At 34.9% G+C, this 15203-nt stretch overlaps 1 protein-coding gene across 1 annotated transcript; it reads left to right on the forward strand.

The window, feature by feature from the left end:
- The first annotated feature begins 7134 nt into the window (after window positions 1-7134).
- Window positions 7135-11700, forward strand: LOC133293990 (vestitone reductase-like). The gene is made up of 4 exons (XM_061492628.1): window positions 7135-7255; window positions 7452-7976; window positions 11254-11446; window positions 11547-11700. The coding sequence occupies exons 1-4, from the start codon at window positions 7135-7137 to the stop codon at window positions 11686-11688; spliced, it is 981 nt and encodes a 326-aa protein (XP_061348612.1). The 3' UTR covers window positions 11689-11700.
- The last annotated feature ends 3503 nt before the right edge of the window (window positions 11701-15203 follow it).

The raw sequence follows: 15203 nt of genomic DNA on the forward strand, positions 1-15203 counted from the left end.
ATCATTTTGGTACTCTAAATGATTTTCAAAATTTTCATGTCATAGGCATTGTGATTAATTGTGTTTCAAATAATGTTGGATTCTTGGATATTGATTGTGTTTATTGTTTCTTGGAGACAAGTGGACAATGTGTTGAAATGGGTGGAGGCTGTCCTTAGGGTTTTAGAAAAATGAAGAAGAGAGTGGATGAGTGGAATAGGTAGAGTCTTTATGTTATAATACTAAGTTAAAACATTTAAATGAGTAAATTCCCATTTTCCAATCACTTAAGTCCCTTCATCTAACTCAATGACTAATTAATTTATGCAATTTTTCTTGTTATTTAACTTAATAAAATATACGAAATTATACTCACCACTTTAGTTCGGTGTTCCCGGATAATTTTGCCAACGTACATTTTTACCACGAAACACGCAGAATTCACATTTTTCATTGAAAAGTGATTTAATTTAAATAATTAGAATTTCTTTCTAATTAACTTGTCTAAGTTTTTATATTATTTCTATCATCACAATTTATTTTTAAGTTAATGGGTAATTTGCCTACTCGCAGTTTTACCCCAAAATAACAATGTTCACAGTTTTATCAAAATGATGATTTAATGTCAAACAATTAAATCTCTCATCTAGTAATTCTCTTTTAATTATTATTAAATTTATAAAATCTCCATTTAACGATATAGATTCTTACATCTACCCGCCTTTAAAAGAACTAATCAAGAATATTCCAAACCAACGCTATTAGCACCTAAATCATCTAAGACTTCAATGCCACCTGTCATCTCCACTGGACAACTGTAGTTAATTCTGTTAGTTTGTTATTTTGGTTATAACTGCTTCATGTAAATAGAAGCTACTAGATGAGGCATCATATTCTGTATAAATACAACACGATTGTATCAATGAAAAGATTGAGATTCATTTTTACCAAAATACACAAATGTTAAGATGGTATCCAGAGCATTCATGCTCACGTTTTCCGCTGTAAATTCTTGAACTTTCGAAATCTCTTCTTCTTGATTTTTTTTCTTTGATTCTTCTCTTACTTATCATCAATGGAGAATTTGAATCAGATTGCAGAGCACATCACAAATCCATCTAATCCCTATTTTCTACACCCTAACGAAAGTCCATCTCTGGTGTTGGTTTCACCTCCATTAACAGGTAGAAACTATCATACATGGCGTCGAGCAATGACAGTAGCTTTGATCTCAAAGAACAAGTTGAGATTTGTTGATGGCTCGATTGCAGCACCTCTACCAACAGATCCAATCTTTTCCCTGTGGCAACGATGCAACACAATGGTCCTAGCTTGGATCCACCGATCGATTTCAGAAACTATTGCTCAATCCATTATTTGGATCGAAAGAGCATATGATGTATGGAGAGATTTGCACGATCGATTTGCTCAATCAGACATATTTCGCGTTTCAGATCTACAAGAGGATTTGTTCAAGTTGCAACAAGGTGATAGAACTGTAAGTGAGTATTTTACTCATTTGAAAATTCTATGGGAAGAACTTGAGAATTTAAGGCCATTGCCTAATTGTAGATGCGCAGTTCCCAGTACTTGTGGTGTTGTAACACTGCCAAGAACATATAGAGACAGTGATTATGTAATTAGATTTTTGAGAGGTTTAAATGATCAATATGCACAAGTGAGGTCACAAATTATGTTGATTGATCCTCTTCCAAGTGTAAATCGTGTGTTTTCCATGGTGAGCCAACAAGAGAGGCAATTACAAGGAGGAAATTTTCTTGAAGGATCCACAGACTCAGCCAATGTATTTGCTAACTCTGCAACTCAAAATTTTCAAAGAGAAGGAACTTATGGACGAGGACGTGGTCGCAACAACAATGTTTTTGCAAGAGGACCAAATATTGGTGCAAAATTATGCACTTACTGTGGGCGTACCAATCATACAGTGGAAACATGTTTCCACAAGCATGGTTTTCCACCAGGATACAAGAGCCGATTCAATCATGGAGCTCATAGTGTGGAAGTTGGTAATGCTGATATGAATCAAGACAATTCTTCTTGCACCAACAACATGACCGCTCCTCCCACCTTTTCACATGATCAATATCAACAGATACTGAACCTGATACAAGCCAATCCACCAGCAGATCCCAATTCCTCCACACATACCTCAAACCTTGTTCATACTTCTGCAATACAGGTAGAAATGGACACAGCTAATCCCATGAATCAACCAGGTAAATCTCAAGCTAAGTGGCTTTTGGACACAGGAGCCACTGATCATATTTCCCATCAACTTTCTCAGTTTTCTTCCTTACAGAAAATTAATCCTATTTCTGTTATGTTACCGGATGGACATCATGTGTATGCAACACATTCTGGAACAGTTCACCTTACTCACCATTTAACCCTTTTCAATGTTTTATATGTTTCCAATTTTCATGTCAACTTGGTTTCTGTTAGTAAAGTCTTACAAGATACAAATTATTCACTGATTTTTCGGGGTTCATCTTGTTTTCTCCAACAGCTCCATACCAAGGTGATGATTGGTTTAGCTGAGTTGCAAAATAATCTCTACATGATAGTCTCTGAAGACACAAAGACCTTAAGCCAGCTGAGAGGTACACACTGCAATGTTGTCTCCCACTCAGGTAATAAGAATAAAGATGCAATTCTATGGCATCGAAGACTTGGTCATGCTTCTCAACAAGTGATGTAGCATATGTCCACTTACTTTCCTTATATCTCTTGTACAAATTCTATGAACCCTTGTGATATATGTTTCTTAGCCAAACAGAAACGATTACCTTTTGTATCCAGCCACACAAAATCTAATAAACCATTTGATTTGCTACATGATGATATTTGGGGGCCATGCTCCTTGCCTTCTCTTCATGGTGATAGATATTTCTTAACCTTGGTAGATGATTTCTCTAAATTTACCTGGGTGATTCTTATGAAAGCTAAAAGTGAAACAAGACAACACATTCTCAATTTTGTAGCCTTCATTGAAAATCAATTTAACACATCTCTTAAAGTCATTCGAAGTGATAATGGGAGAGAATTCCTTATGAAAGATTTTTACCTTAGCAAAGGCATCATTCATCAAACCACTTGTGTAGAAACACCACAACAAAATGGTGTTGTGGAAAGGAAACATCAACACCTATTGAATGTAGCCCGTTCCCTTTTCTTTCAAGCTAAACTTCCTTCTTCTCTCTGGCCATACACCATTATACATGCCACTCACATCATTAACCGGTTATCCACTCCACTGCTAAACAATTCCAACCCATATCAAACCTTATATGGCTCTCCACCCACCTTTGCTCATCTAAGAGTTTTTGGCTGCCCATGTTTTGCATCCACTTTATCTGCTCATCGACACAAATTTGCACCCAGATCATCTAAGTGTGCCTTTATTGGCTATCATTCAGGCACCAAAGGATACATTGTTTATGATCTCTCAAGTTCTCAAATTCATATATCACGAAATGTTGTATTTTTTGAAGGTCATTTTCCTTTCCACGATTCTATTTTACCACCTACCCCTTTTCCTTTTATTCATACCCCTACATATGACCTTCCATCCACACCCACCATCCCACCTACCCCATCCCTACGTGTCCCTCATTCCCTAATATTAGACCATGCATCACCTGTTGCTGCCACGCATGACCATGCATCACCTGCTACTGCCACGCCTCATAATGACTCACAAATCATTGCCACGCATGATGCTGATTTACCTGCCCATGCCACGCAAGAGCATGCTTCAACAAATGATGATACATGTGTTGCTCTTCGTCGTTCCACAAGAACTCGACAAGCTCCCACTTATCTTCAAGACTATCATGTTGGGTTACTTGCTGCTCAAACAGATCCATCACACTCAGGTATGGGCTCTCCCCCTTCTTCCACTTTGTATCCTTTATCTCAAGTTCTCTCATATACACAATGTTCCCTCAACTATAGAAATTTTTGTCTTAATGTATCTGCTAACATTGAGCCTCAGACTTATGCACAAGCTAAGACACATCCTCAATGGCAACAAGCCATGAATTCTGAACTTGCTGCACTTGACCAAAATAATACTTGGTCCCTTGTTGATCTTCCTCATGGCAAGAATGCTATTGGCTGTAAATGGGTATTCCGAATTAAATATCATGTTGATGGTTCTATAGAGAAGTATAAAGCCCGTTTGGTAGCAAAAAGATTCACCCAGCTTGAAGGTGTTGATTTCTTTGACACCTTCTCACCAGTTGCCAATGTAACTACCATTCGAGTCCTATTATCCATTGCAGCAGCTAAGGGTTGGCATCTCCAACAACTTGATGTGAATAATGTTTTTCTCCATGGAGATCTCCATGAAGAAGTGTACATGACTCCACCTCCTGGACTTCTTTGCTCTCGGCCGAATCAAGTATGTCGTCTTCACAAATCATTATATGGCCTCAAGCAAGCAAGTCGTCAATGGCATTTCAAGTTGTCCACTGCACTTCTATCCCTTGGCTACAAGCAATCTACCTCTGATCATTCTTTGTTCACTATCAGTACTGACACTTCCTTTACAGCTCTCCTGGTTTATGTTGACGATGTCGTCTTATGTGGAAACGATTTGACTGAAATTGCTAGAGTCAAGAGTTTCTTAGACAACCAATTCAAGATTAAAGATCTCGGGTCTCTTCGATACTTTCTTGGGCTGGAAATTTCCAGATCTTCTATTGGTCTTATTGTCAATCAACGCAAATATACCTTGGAGATACTTTCCGAAACAGGTTTTCTTGCAGCCAAACCAGTAGCTACTCCTATGGACTCTTCTTTGAAGCTGACTTCCACTGATGGCAATGCTCTCCCTGACCCTTCTGTTTATAGAAGACTCATAGGGAAACTACTTTATCTCACCATCACACGTCCAGACATCTCATTCTCTGTCAATCGTCTGAGTCAATTTGTATCCAAGCCTTCAGATGTTCATTTACAAGCAGCACATCGTATTCTTCGCTATCTCAAGAGTTCTCCAGCAGCTGGCTTATTCTTCTCTGCTTCCAATGATGTCAATATTCGAGCTTTCTCAGACTCAGATTGGGGAAGTTGTCCTGAGTCTCGAAAATCAATCAGTGGTTATTGTGTTTATTTAGGATCTTCCCTAGTTTCTTGGAGATCAAAGAAGCAGCCCACAGTTTCTCGTTCCTCCTCTGAGGCTGAATACCGGGCTTTAGCTAGTCTCACTTGTGAATTACAATGGTTGCAGTATCTCCTTAATGACTTGGGCATTCCATGGACACGTCCTGCCTCCGTCTATTGTGATAGCAGGTCTGCAATTGCTCTTGCACACAATCCAACATTTCATGAGCGCTCCAAGCATATTGAGATAGATTGCCATCTCACCCGTGAGAAGATTCATTCTGGATTACTGCATCTGTTACCTATTCCTCGTGATGCTCAATTGGCAGACTTCTTTACAAAACCTCTCTCTCCCACTTTGTTTCGCACTTTTCTCTCCAAACTGGGTGTTCATGACATTCACAGCCCAGTTTGTGGGGGGGTATTAGCACCTAAATCATCTAAGACTTCAATGCCACCTGTAATCTCCACTGGACAACTGTAGTTAATTCTGTTAGTTTGTTATTTTGGTTATAATTGCTTCATGTAAATAGAAGCTACTAGATGAGGCATCATATTCTGTATAAATACAACACGATTGTATCAATGAAAAGATTGGGATTCATTTTTACCAAAATACACAAATGTTAAGAAACGCTCCTAACAAAATATTACCATTTTCTGTACCAGGGAATGATTTGGTCGTTGAGGGGATAGTTTTTGACGATGATATATCCCCAGAACGAGTCTTTCAAACAAAGAGCATGATTAATTGCCTTTATATTTTTACGGTCAATTCGACTTTATCGGATTAGTCTAATAATTAATGAAATGATAATTTTTTTTAAAAAAAAAATCCTGTATGACTTGTCCACTAAATATTATAGACACGTTTAATCATTGTACAATGAACTAGTACATGATGCATTTATACTTCCATGTTCATGATAATTTGTCCTCCCTTTTAACATCATGTGTGCTACATGTTTGGACACGAAGCATGTGACTTATATGCATCGAGTAATGCTACTTGGTACCACGAACAGAATATTAGAGAGAGGACAAATTGTTGGTAGTTGACTGAAATCTTGCTCTTAGCTGCGAATTTAATTTATTTTAAAATAAAATTTTCTGTTAATCGTTTGAGAAAGATTTAAAAATATATGTAAACATAAACTGATATTAAACATGTTCATGTGAACTGTTTGGAAATGAGCTTACATCTGTTTTCCTTCACATGATGAAGTATCACATTGTAACAATAGCTCTATAGAAGAGTCACCATGAATATCTTAAACAAAGGTTGAGAGAAGGGAAATGGCAAAAGGACACGACGGATTTAAATTTTAGCATAATAACAACTCATAAAATGATAAATGCAAAATATTCCCACAATAATAACCGAAGATGAGATATTTATAGATTAGAAAATATTATCTAATCATCAGAGAGCCATAATCGTTTTATCCGGTGGACATACATCCCAATTACGCATGAGGCTAATACATCTCGGAAGGAGAGATTCTCAATTATAAATCTCTTAAATGGGCCTTCACTGGCCTGCCATGACACAGAGCTAGTAAAGCTGGTCCAAAATATTACGAGTTAACTAATTAAGATTTTTATTTCTTTTATATCAAATAAGAAAAAATTTGTCTCTTACACATAGAATAAATAGTGAGATCACCCACTTTATTTAAAAAGAAAAATACAAAAATCGATATGAGAATAGGAAAAAAAAATTCTCTTATATCACATAAGAGAAATAAAACCCTTTAATTAAAGACAAAATTAGTTTTTGTTCAAAATAAACGACAAAAGTCCGCCAACAGCAGCAATTACAAGTAGCCCCGTTTGTTTAAGCAACATAAACCTAAGATTTATATTTATTTATTTTATCCACTGCTTCACCCAATCATTTAACTATAATATTAATATAAGGTACGTCTGTGCGTGCGTCTGTATATATATATATATATCCATCAAGATTCAAGCAGAACCAACAATAAGAAAGAAAAAAGGATATACCGCCAAAAGAAGAGTGTCCAAATGGAAGAGGGAAAAGGAAGAGTTTGTGTAACTGGAGGTACAGGGTTTGTTGGTTCATGGATCATCAAGAGACTCCTTGAAGATGGTTACACTGTTAATACCACTGTTAGATCTGATCCAGGTAACCCTTTTGATTTTAACATTTTCTTAAAAAAATAAAAATAAATTATAGTTTCCATATGTCATTGAAAAAAAATCACATGTGAAGTATATTTTATTTGTTGTTGTTATTATTATTATTATTATGTGACATTCATGTTATAATCATGACTATGTAACCAAAGTTGTGCAATAATATTTTTATGTATATTTAGCAGAACGCAAGAAAGATGTTAGCTACCTCACAAAACTTCCACGTGCATCCCAAAAGCTACAGTTTTTCAACGCTGATCTTAGCAACCCAGAAAGTTTCAGTGCAGCAATTGAAGGGTGCATTGGGATATTCCACGCTGCCACTCCAATTGATTTTGAAGAAAATGAACCTGAGGAAATAGTGACCAAAAGAACCATTTATGGGGCATTAGGCATTTTAAAAGCATGCTTAAATTCAAAGACAGTGAAGAGAGTTGTTTACACTTCTAGTGCCTCTGCTGTTTGCTGGCAGAGCAAAGAAGAAGAAGTGATGGATGAGAGTTATTGGAGTGATGTGAATATTCTTAGAGCTTTGAAGCCATTTACTTGGTCATATGCAGTTTCTAAGACATTGGCTGAGAAAGCTGTTCTTGAATTTGGAGAACAACATGGGTTGGATGTTGTGACTCTAATACCTACTTTTGTTCTTGGACCCTTCATTTGTCCCAAGCTTCCTGGCTCTGTTTATTCCTCACTGTCTTTGTTGTTTGGTAAGTGCTGGATCTTTTTTACCACTAATTGTTTTTTGAGAAATTGAGTTTGATTTGTCATGTGTTGATCAATTATATATGGCAGCTAAGTTTTCTGTTTAGATCTTGTCATTTTGCTGGTCCTTACATATACATATCTTCATCAACAGTAATTGGTTTTCAATGTTTCAATCACTGTATTTTTAAGGTAAATTAAAAACCTTACGAAAACTGAAACTTGTGGAATAAATGTTTTTAATGCAATGACTTTTTACTTTTGTTTGAGACTTAAGTACATCACTCATTAATCCTGAGGGGTGACATACTTGGTAGGTAAGCAATGCCCAAGAAGCCAACTATTGGGGCTGAAAGGTCTATTATTTGATTTCTAGATGAAATAATTTGGGTTCAGTGACAAAATCTTTTGTACTCTAAACGACGAAAGAGATTAGACTTATCCAAATGAACGACCAAAAAAAAGTACATCAGCATAAGAATTTTTGTTAAAAATCAAGGAACTCTATAGAATAGTAATTCATTAGTATTCATTTGTATTTCTTCTATCTCAGTAGAGGTCACATTATATACAAAGTATTAGAGTTATAAATAAATCATAAATCACGCTACAAATCAGCCATAAATCAAGGAAGAAAATTACAAATAATCAGAAAATTAAAAACTCCTAAAATCTCTCCATATAATTCCTACAATCTCTCCATCTAACGGATTCCCTTTAATTGCTACATAAATTGGTCAATCAAATCAGAAATTAAATTTTTCCAAATATAAAAAATATATAAGTCAACACTCCCCCTAAGTTGGAGCATAGATGTCAATCATGTTCAACTTGTCAATTGCACCTTGAAAAACTCTTCTGGAAACAGGTTTAGTAAGTATATCAGCTAATTGATCTTTATGCTTGCAATATCCTAGAAAAATAGTAGTAATTTATAATAATAATAAATTAATAATAATAATATCAAACTATAAATTAGTAGTAATAATATATATATATATATATTTGATGGTGATAGATAACAAATTATAAAGAAATTAGATAATAAGATAAATAAATAAAATAATGAGAGTTGGGTAGTAAAAAGGGGTTTCTTATTATCCTCTCCAATGTTATTAAACTCGGCCCGGTTATTGACCCGGTTGAGGTACTGGGTTACTGGTTCAATCAGTGGGTCACTGGTCCAACCGCATGACTCGGTAAGTATATGTAAATCTACAATTTATATTAAAAAACTATAAATATATTTAAATACTTGTAAAAAAATATATCAATTTCAAATATTTTAATATGAAAATAATAAATTACACATCATTGTCCAACAAAATATTAATCAAACATATAATATTTGTGATACTAGTGTTTTAGGTTCAGTAAACGACATCTCTAACTATAAATCAAATCAAAATTCCCTGCATATTGCATAATCAAGATAATATCAGTGTTGTAGGTACATAATCTGTGTAAGTTAATAAGCTACAAATCACTCAAATATTTCAAAAGAAAACAAATCATTTGTTTTTGAGAGTCAAAAAAAGAAGACATTAATTTATGAAAATAAATTAGTTTTTTTATAGACCGAGTCGGGTCACCGGTTGAACCGACCGGGTCACACCAGTTCTGTAACATGGCCGGTCCAATATGAAAACTAGACTAGTTACATGACCGGTTCACCAATTTACGAGTCGACCCGGTTGGGTCGGTTCAATTTTTATAACATTGATCCTTTCATTGTGCTTTAATGTTCAAGTGTGTGTGTATATATATATATATATATATATATATATATATATATATATTGTTCTTTAAATTGTTTATATGCTATTTTTAGTAACATATTTCTTCTTAATAAGAGTAATTAGATTTCTTTAAGATTTTTAGTTGTCTTTGAATTGGTTAAATTTTTCTGGCTAACGAAAGATTATATAGAAATATATATATGGGCAATGCTTTTCTCATGCTATTGGAAAGGAGAAAATCTCCTACACACTCAAATTTATGGTGGGGCCCACACATAAAAATAAAGAAAACAAAAAAAATCATTGCACGCAAAACGAACTATCACTAACATGAGAAGAGAGCTCTCCCACAACATAAGAATTCTTTTTCCATATATATATATATATATATATATATATATATATATATATATATATAAGTTGTATTGTCTTAAGTTCATAAAGACTATGTTATCTTGTTTGTTTGGTTATGCATTGTCTTAAGTTCATAAAGGCTATGTTATCTTGTTTGCTTGGTTATGCATTACTCTTGGTTGCTTGCTTTTATAGTTTATATATATATATATATATATATATATATATATATAGGGATATTAATCCGTTTACAATTTTTTTTAGTAAATTACACTAAGTACGACCGGTCATACATTGCATGATTAAAGTACGACTGGTCGTACTTAGTGTAGTTTGTAAGAGTTTGTAAACAAAAAAGTTTGTAAATATAACATGCTCCATATATATATATATATATATATATATATATATATATATATATATATATATATATATATATATATACTAATTGATGTTGTGACTCTAATACCTACTTTTGTTCTTGGACCCTTCATTTGTCCTAAGCTCCCTGGCTCTGTTTATTCCTCACTGTCTTTGTTGTTTGGTAAGTGCTGAATCTTTTTTACCATTAATTGTTTTTTGAGAAATTTGAGTTTGATTTGTCATGTGTTGATCAATTATATATGGCAGCTAAGTTTTCTGTTTAGATCTTGTCATTTTGCTGGTCCTTACATATACATATCTTCATCAACTTTAATTGGTTTTCAATGTTTCAATCACTGTATTTTGAAGGTAAATTAAAAACCTTACGAAAACTGAAAATTGTGGAATAAATGTTTTTAATGTAATGACTTTTTACTTTTGTTTAAGACTTAAGTACATCAGTGATTAATCCTGAGGGGTGGCATATTTGGTAAGTGAGTTCTGCCCAAAAAGTGAACTATTGGGGTTGAAAGGTCTCTGATTTAATTCCTAGATGAAATAATTTGGGGTCAGTGACAAAATTTTTCGTACTCTAAGCAACGAAAGAGATTAATCTTATTCAAATGAACGAAGAAAAAAAAAGTACATAAGCATAAGGATTTTTATGTTAAAAATCAACTTAGACACTGATAGTTAAACATTTTATGAGTTTGTGTCATTAATTATCTTGACTTTATCTAATGTGGAATTCACGATAACAAAACAAGAAATTCAGATTTAGCTTTTCCATGTAAATATTCTTAACATAAACGAATGGATGCTGCAGGTGACAAGAATCCATTGACAGCATCTCGTACCCATCTGGTGCATGTTGATGATGTAGCTAGAGCACATATATTCTTGCTTGAACATCCTAATCCAAAAGGGAGATATAATTGCTCACAGGGCGTTGTAACTGTTGAAGAAATAGCTGAAATTTTTTCTACCAAATACCCAGAATTTCAAATACCATCACTAGAGTGAGTTCTATCATGTCCTTCTCCATAGACAAAACTTTGTTAAATTTATATGATCTCTCTTTTTATTGTAACAAATATTTAATTTATTTTCTTTTTCCAGGGAGGTGAAAAAAATTAAAGGTCCCAAGCTTCCACATTTAACGTCGAAAAAACTCATGGATGCTGGATTCGAGTTCAAGTATGGCCTTGAGGAAATGTTTGATGATGGAATTCAATGCTGCAAGGAAAAGGGTTTTTTGTAATCTATTTGAACCACGAAGTTAATAAGATGTGCGATGGTAGTGAATAATATGTTGCATGGCATTGACGACAACATATGCTGAAGTCGTTTATAATAAACGCACGCTTGTCTTGTCTGTATTATTTTGGCATAGACTTTTAGAAATGGATTGATTTTTTCCTTTCAAATCTAGAACCATCTTTTCTTTGTCACTCATAATTTCCTTATCATGAGCTATAGTTGAACACGTTTAAGGTCAGAAATAAAATATACGTTATCAAAGAATAATTAAAAGAAACAAGAAGAATATGTCAGACTTTAATGACGGGGCTGAATAATATGCCACTAGATAAATATGGGCACAACAAGTACGGCTTTGTCGCCTTTGAGATTTTGCCGGGCTTGATTGAATTAGTTGGATGAACAGGTGGAGAAGTTAAAAAAAATTAAAATTAAAAAGAATATAATTAAAGCACATACCAAAAAATTGACCAAGCTCATGGGTAAAAAAAGAAATTATGGACTCCCTCTGAAAAAATTATACCTAATTATGCTGTTCCTCACCTAATCGTGGGAAATTTCTTTAGTATTACGGAATAACGAATTCGGTATTTTGTTTTGTTATAAAGAAAAAATTTAGAAAAAAAAAGAATTTTTTTTCAATTTTACCAATATTTTTTTGTATAATTTTTTTAAGTCCAATTTTTTTTCCTTTTAATATATATGTACCTACAATAATTGCACTAAAGATTTTCTCTAAATGACTCGCTGAGATGCGTGGAGAAAACAATTGGGCCTGTTTGATTCGTGTTTTATAATACAGTTTTTTGTTTTTAAAAACAAAAAAACTTGTTTGATGGGAAGAGTTTTGTAAAATTAATTTTGAAAACAGTTTCTGTTATAAATAATTTATTGGTTATCCATATCCATTATATAACTTTTATGACTGTTGAAGACGTTATGACCGTTGGAGACGTTATGGTTGTTGGAGATATTATGACCGTTGGAAAATAATTTAAGTTATTGTAACTTTCATGTTTCCTGAGCCTATAAATAAGGCATCATTGTTATAACACCTCGCTTTTCTAAAACATATATTAATATATTAAACATGGATTAAAGGGAATGATTAGTGAAAATTCTGAAAATTAGGTCAAAATATAAAAGAAGGGTAAAACGATAATTAGCCAAACACGTAACCCTATGATGGTAAAATTGAGTAGGAGGTCTCAAATGATAAAAATAACCCTGGAAATGGATTCATAACGAAAAATCGAGTGGTTAGGCAAGTTTCTGAAAATTTGGTGAATAGTATTTTTACCGGGTAAAAATACTGCGGTCCAGTTGCACCGTAAAGCGTGTCAATTGAATTTTGAACTCTATGTTTGGATATAAGTTTTAAAAGGGTTATAAGACTAGGAAATATGAATTCTGAGAAAAATTGACGAAAATTAGTGAGTTTGGGGAAGCGTGCCCACTGCGCGCATAACAGCTTAAAACTGTGATTTCTCCGAACGACCGAAAAACTCCGGATTCGTCTGATCAAGGGTAATTAAAGGACAATGGTTAACGTTAAAAATTAGAATTTCAAAATAGTTTAGGAAATCATGAACGTTTAGCGGAATAGGAGGAAAATTAGAATTAGTTTGAAATCGCGTGAGGTGGCGGGGCCCACCTCACTTAAGTGGACTTGCCACCTTGCACAACACCATAAAATGAGCCATTTCTCTCTCCTCCTCCCTCACCACTAGGGGAGCGAATGGGATTAGATACCCCAGTAGTCCTAGCCGTAAACGATGGATACTAGGCGTTGTGCGTATCGACCCGTGCAATGCTGTAGCTAACGCGTTAAGTATCTCGCCTGGGGAGTACGTTCGCAAGAATGAAACTCAAAGGAATTGTGTTGCTCCATGGAAGTGGAAGAAAAGCTTCCAAAACTTCTCTTCCTTATAACTTCTTCAAATCAAGAAAAGTTTGTGAGCAAAGTTGTTGGAAATCGTCATCCGAACACATCCCACCAATTAGTTTTCCTTGAAACCCTCTCATTTGTGAGAAATGGGCCAAATCCAGCCACAAAAATTTGAAGATTTTTGGAGTTGTTTGTTCAAGCCATTGCTTGGGGATCACTTGGAGGGGTCCTAGGCCAAGCTTGTGAGTATATTTCAACACACTTTATGGCTTGATTCATGAATTTAAATTTGGAAAACCTAGAGCATGAGTTGTGTAATTGATGTAGTTAGAGAGCTCAAATTGAAGTTGTGCATTAGACAAATGTGGCTTAGAATGATGTTTTAGAGTGATTGATGTGATAAAAATTATTGGTGACTTTGGGATTTTAACTTAGTAAATTTTGGCTATGGTTTCATGACTTTATGAAATTAATGTATTGTAGGATTGTGTAATTGAGTTGTTGAGTGTTTATATGAGTTAATAGTAGGATTGTATGATGTGTGGGATGCTAAATTGGGGATATCCCTTGGTGTGAGGCTATGGAGATTTCGACCATTGTAGGGAAAATTGGAATTTGATGTTGTGAAATTATGTGGTTGATAAATTATGTTGTTAAATGGTGTCTAGAGGTGTGGTGTGATGAGTGGATGCATAGAAAATAAATGGAAAAATACTTGGATTGTGATAGAATACACATTGAACCTAGAAGAGAATAAATGGGCAAAACTATGTTAGGATGGTAAAGGATGGAAAGTGGGACCTAAAATGGTGTTGTAGTAACCAAAGGATGATAAAGAAAAATGAAAAGAAAAATAAAGAAAAATAAATTGTGATTTTTGCCTTGTTTGGCCGAACCTCACATTGGTGGGGGGAAGATTTTGACGTTTTGTGATTTTGGTGGATTCACTGTGTAATGATGATCCGTGTATGATCATTGTAGGTTGCCTCCCGCGAATTTGAACACTGAACCGTGAGCTCGGTGGGTTGCCCTTGGTCCCGGACCAAAGGGATTGTGGTAAGTAATCTTGAACCATGCTTGTATGTTGATAACTTCCATGTGTTTGGTGAATGGAAATTGAATTGGGAATGTCCTATGTGTAGGCATTTCTGTTTGTACCTAGCTCGGGACGTATTGCATTGGAGCTGTGGAAGAGGAGATTATTAAGATAATCCCTTAGTACTGGGATTTGATCCCCGTGTGTGCTCCACCATGCCCGTTGAGGGTAGTGGTTGGAGGTGTATGTGAATAATGTAGTATAACATGTTCATGCATTTATTGTATGTTTAGTGGTACATAGGATGTACCGAGTCTCTGGCCAGTAGACTATTTGCCTTCGGGCGTTACGGACTTCCACTGGATAGGTCTCCATGAGAGAGTTCCAGTTGACCTGGGGTCGTGGTGTGTGATCCATAGAGGAGCACACTAGGAAGTCTCAGGTGGATATGGATGGAGGGTGCCTTGGTTGATGTTCTGGGAACACTCCTTGGTTTGAAACCCGTAGGCTATATGCCGAGGCCATTAGGCTGGACGTTACGTGGTTTTGGCATTGAACATTCCAGCTTCCTCGTATTTTGTTTCCCTATGCT

This window comes from Gastrolobium bilobum, unplaced genomic scaffold (genome assembly GCF_033153095.1).
Source record: "Gastrolobium bilobum isolate Gb01-03AN ecotype WA unplaced genomic scaffold, APGP_CSIRO_Gbil_v1 utg24721, whole genome shotgun sequence".
Classification (NCBI taxonomy): Eukaryota; Viridiplantae; Streptophyta; class Magnoliopsida; order Fabales; family Fabaceae; genus Gastrolobium; species Gastrolobium bilobum.

Bases quoted from the DNA above. Each gene is read 5' to 3' on its own strand.
- LOC133293990 (XM_061492628.1), top strand. From the start codon at position 7,135: ATGGAAGAGGGAAAAGGAAGAGTTTGTGTAACTGGAGGTACAGGGTTT. The intron at 7,256-7,451 runs GTAACCCTTTTG...TATATTTAGCAG, and splicing joins CACTGTTAGATCTGATCCAG to AACGCAAGAAAGATGTTAGC. The intron at 7,977-11,253 runs GTAAGTGCTGGA...TGGATGCTGCAG, and splicing joins CTCACTGTCTTTGTTGTTTG to GTGACAAGAATCCATTGACA.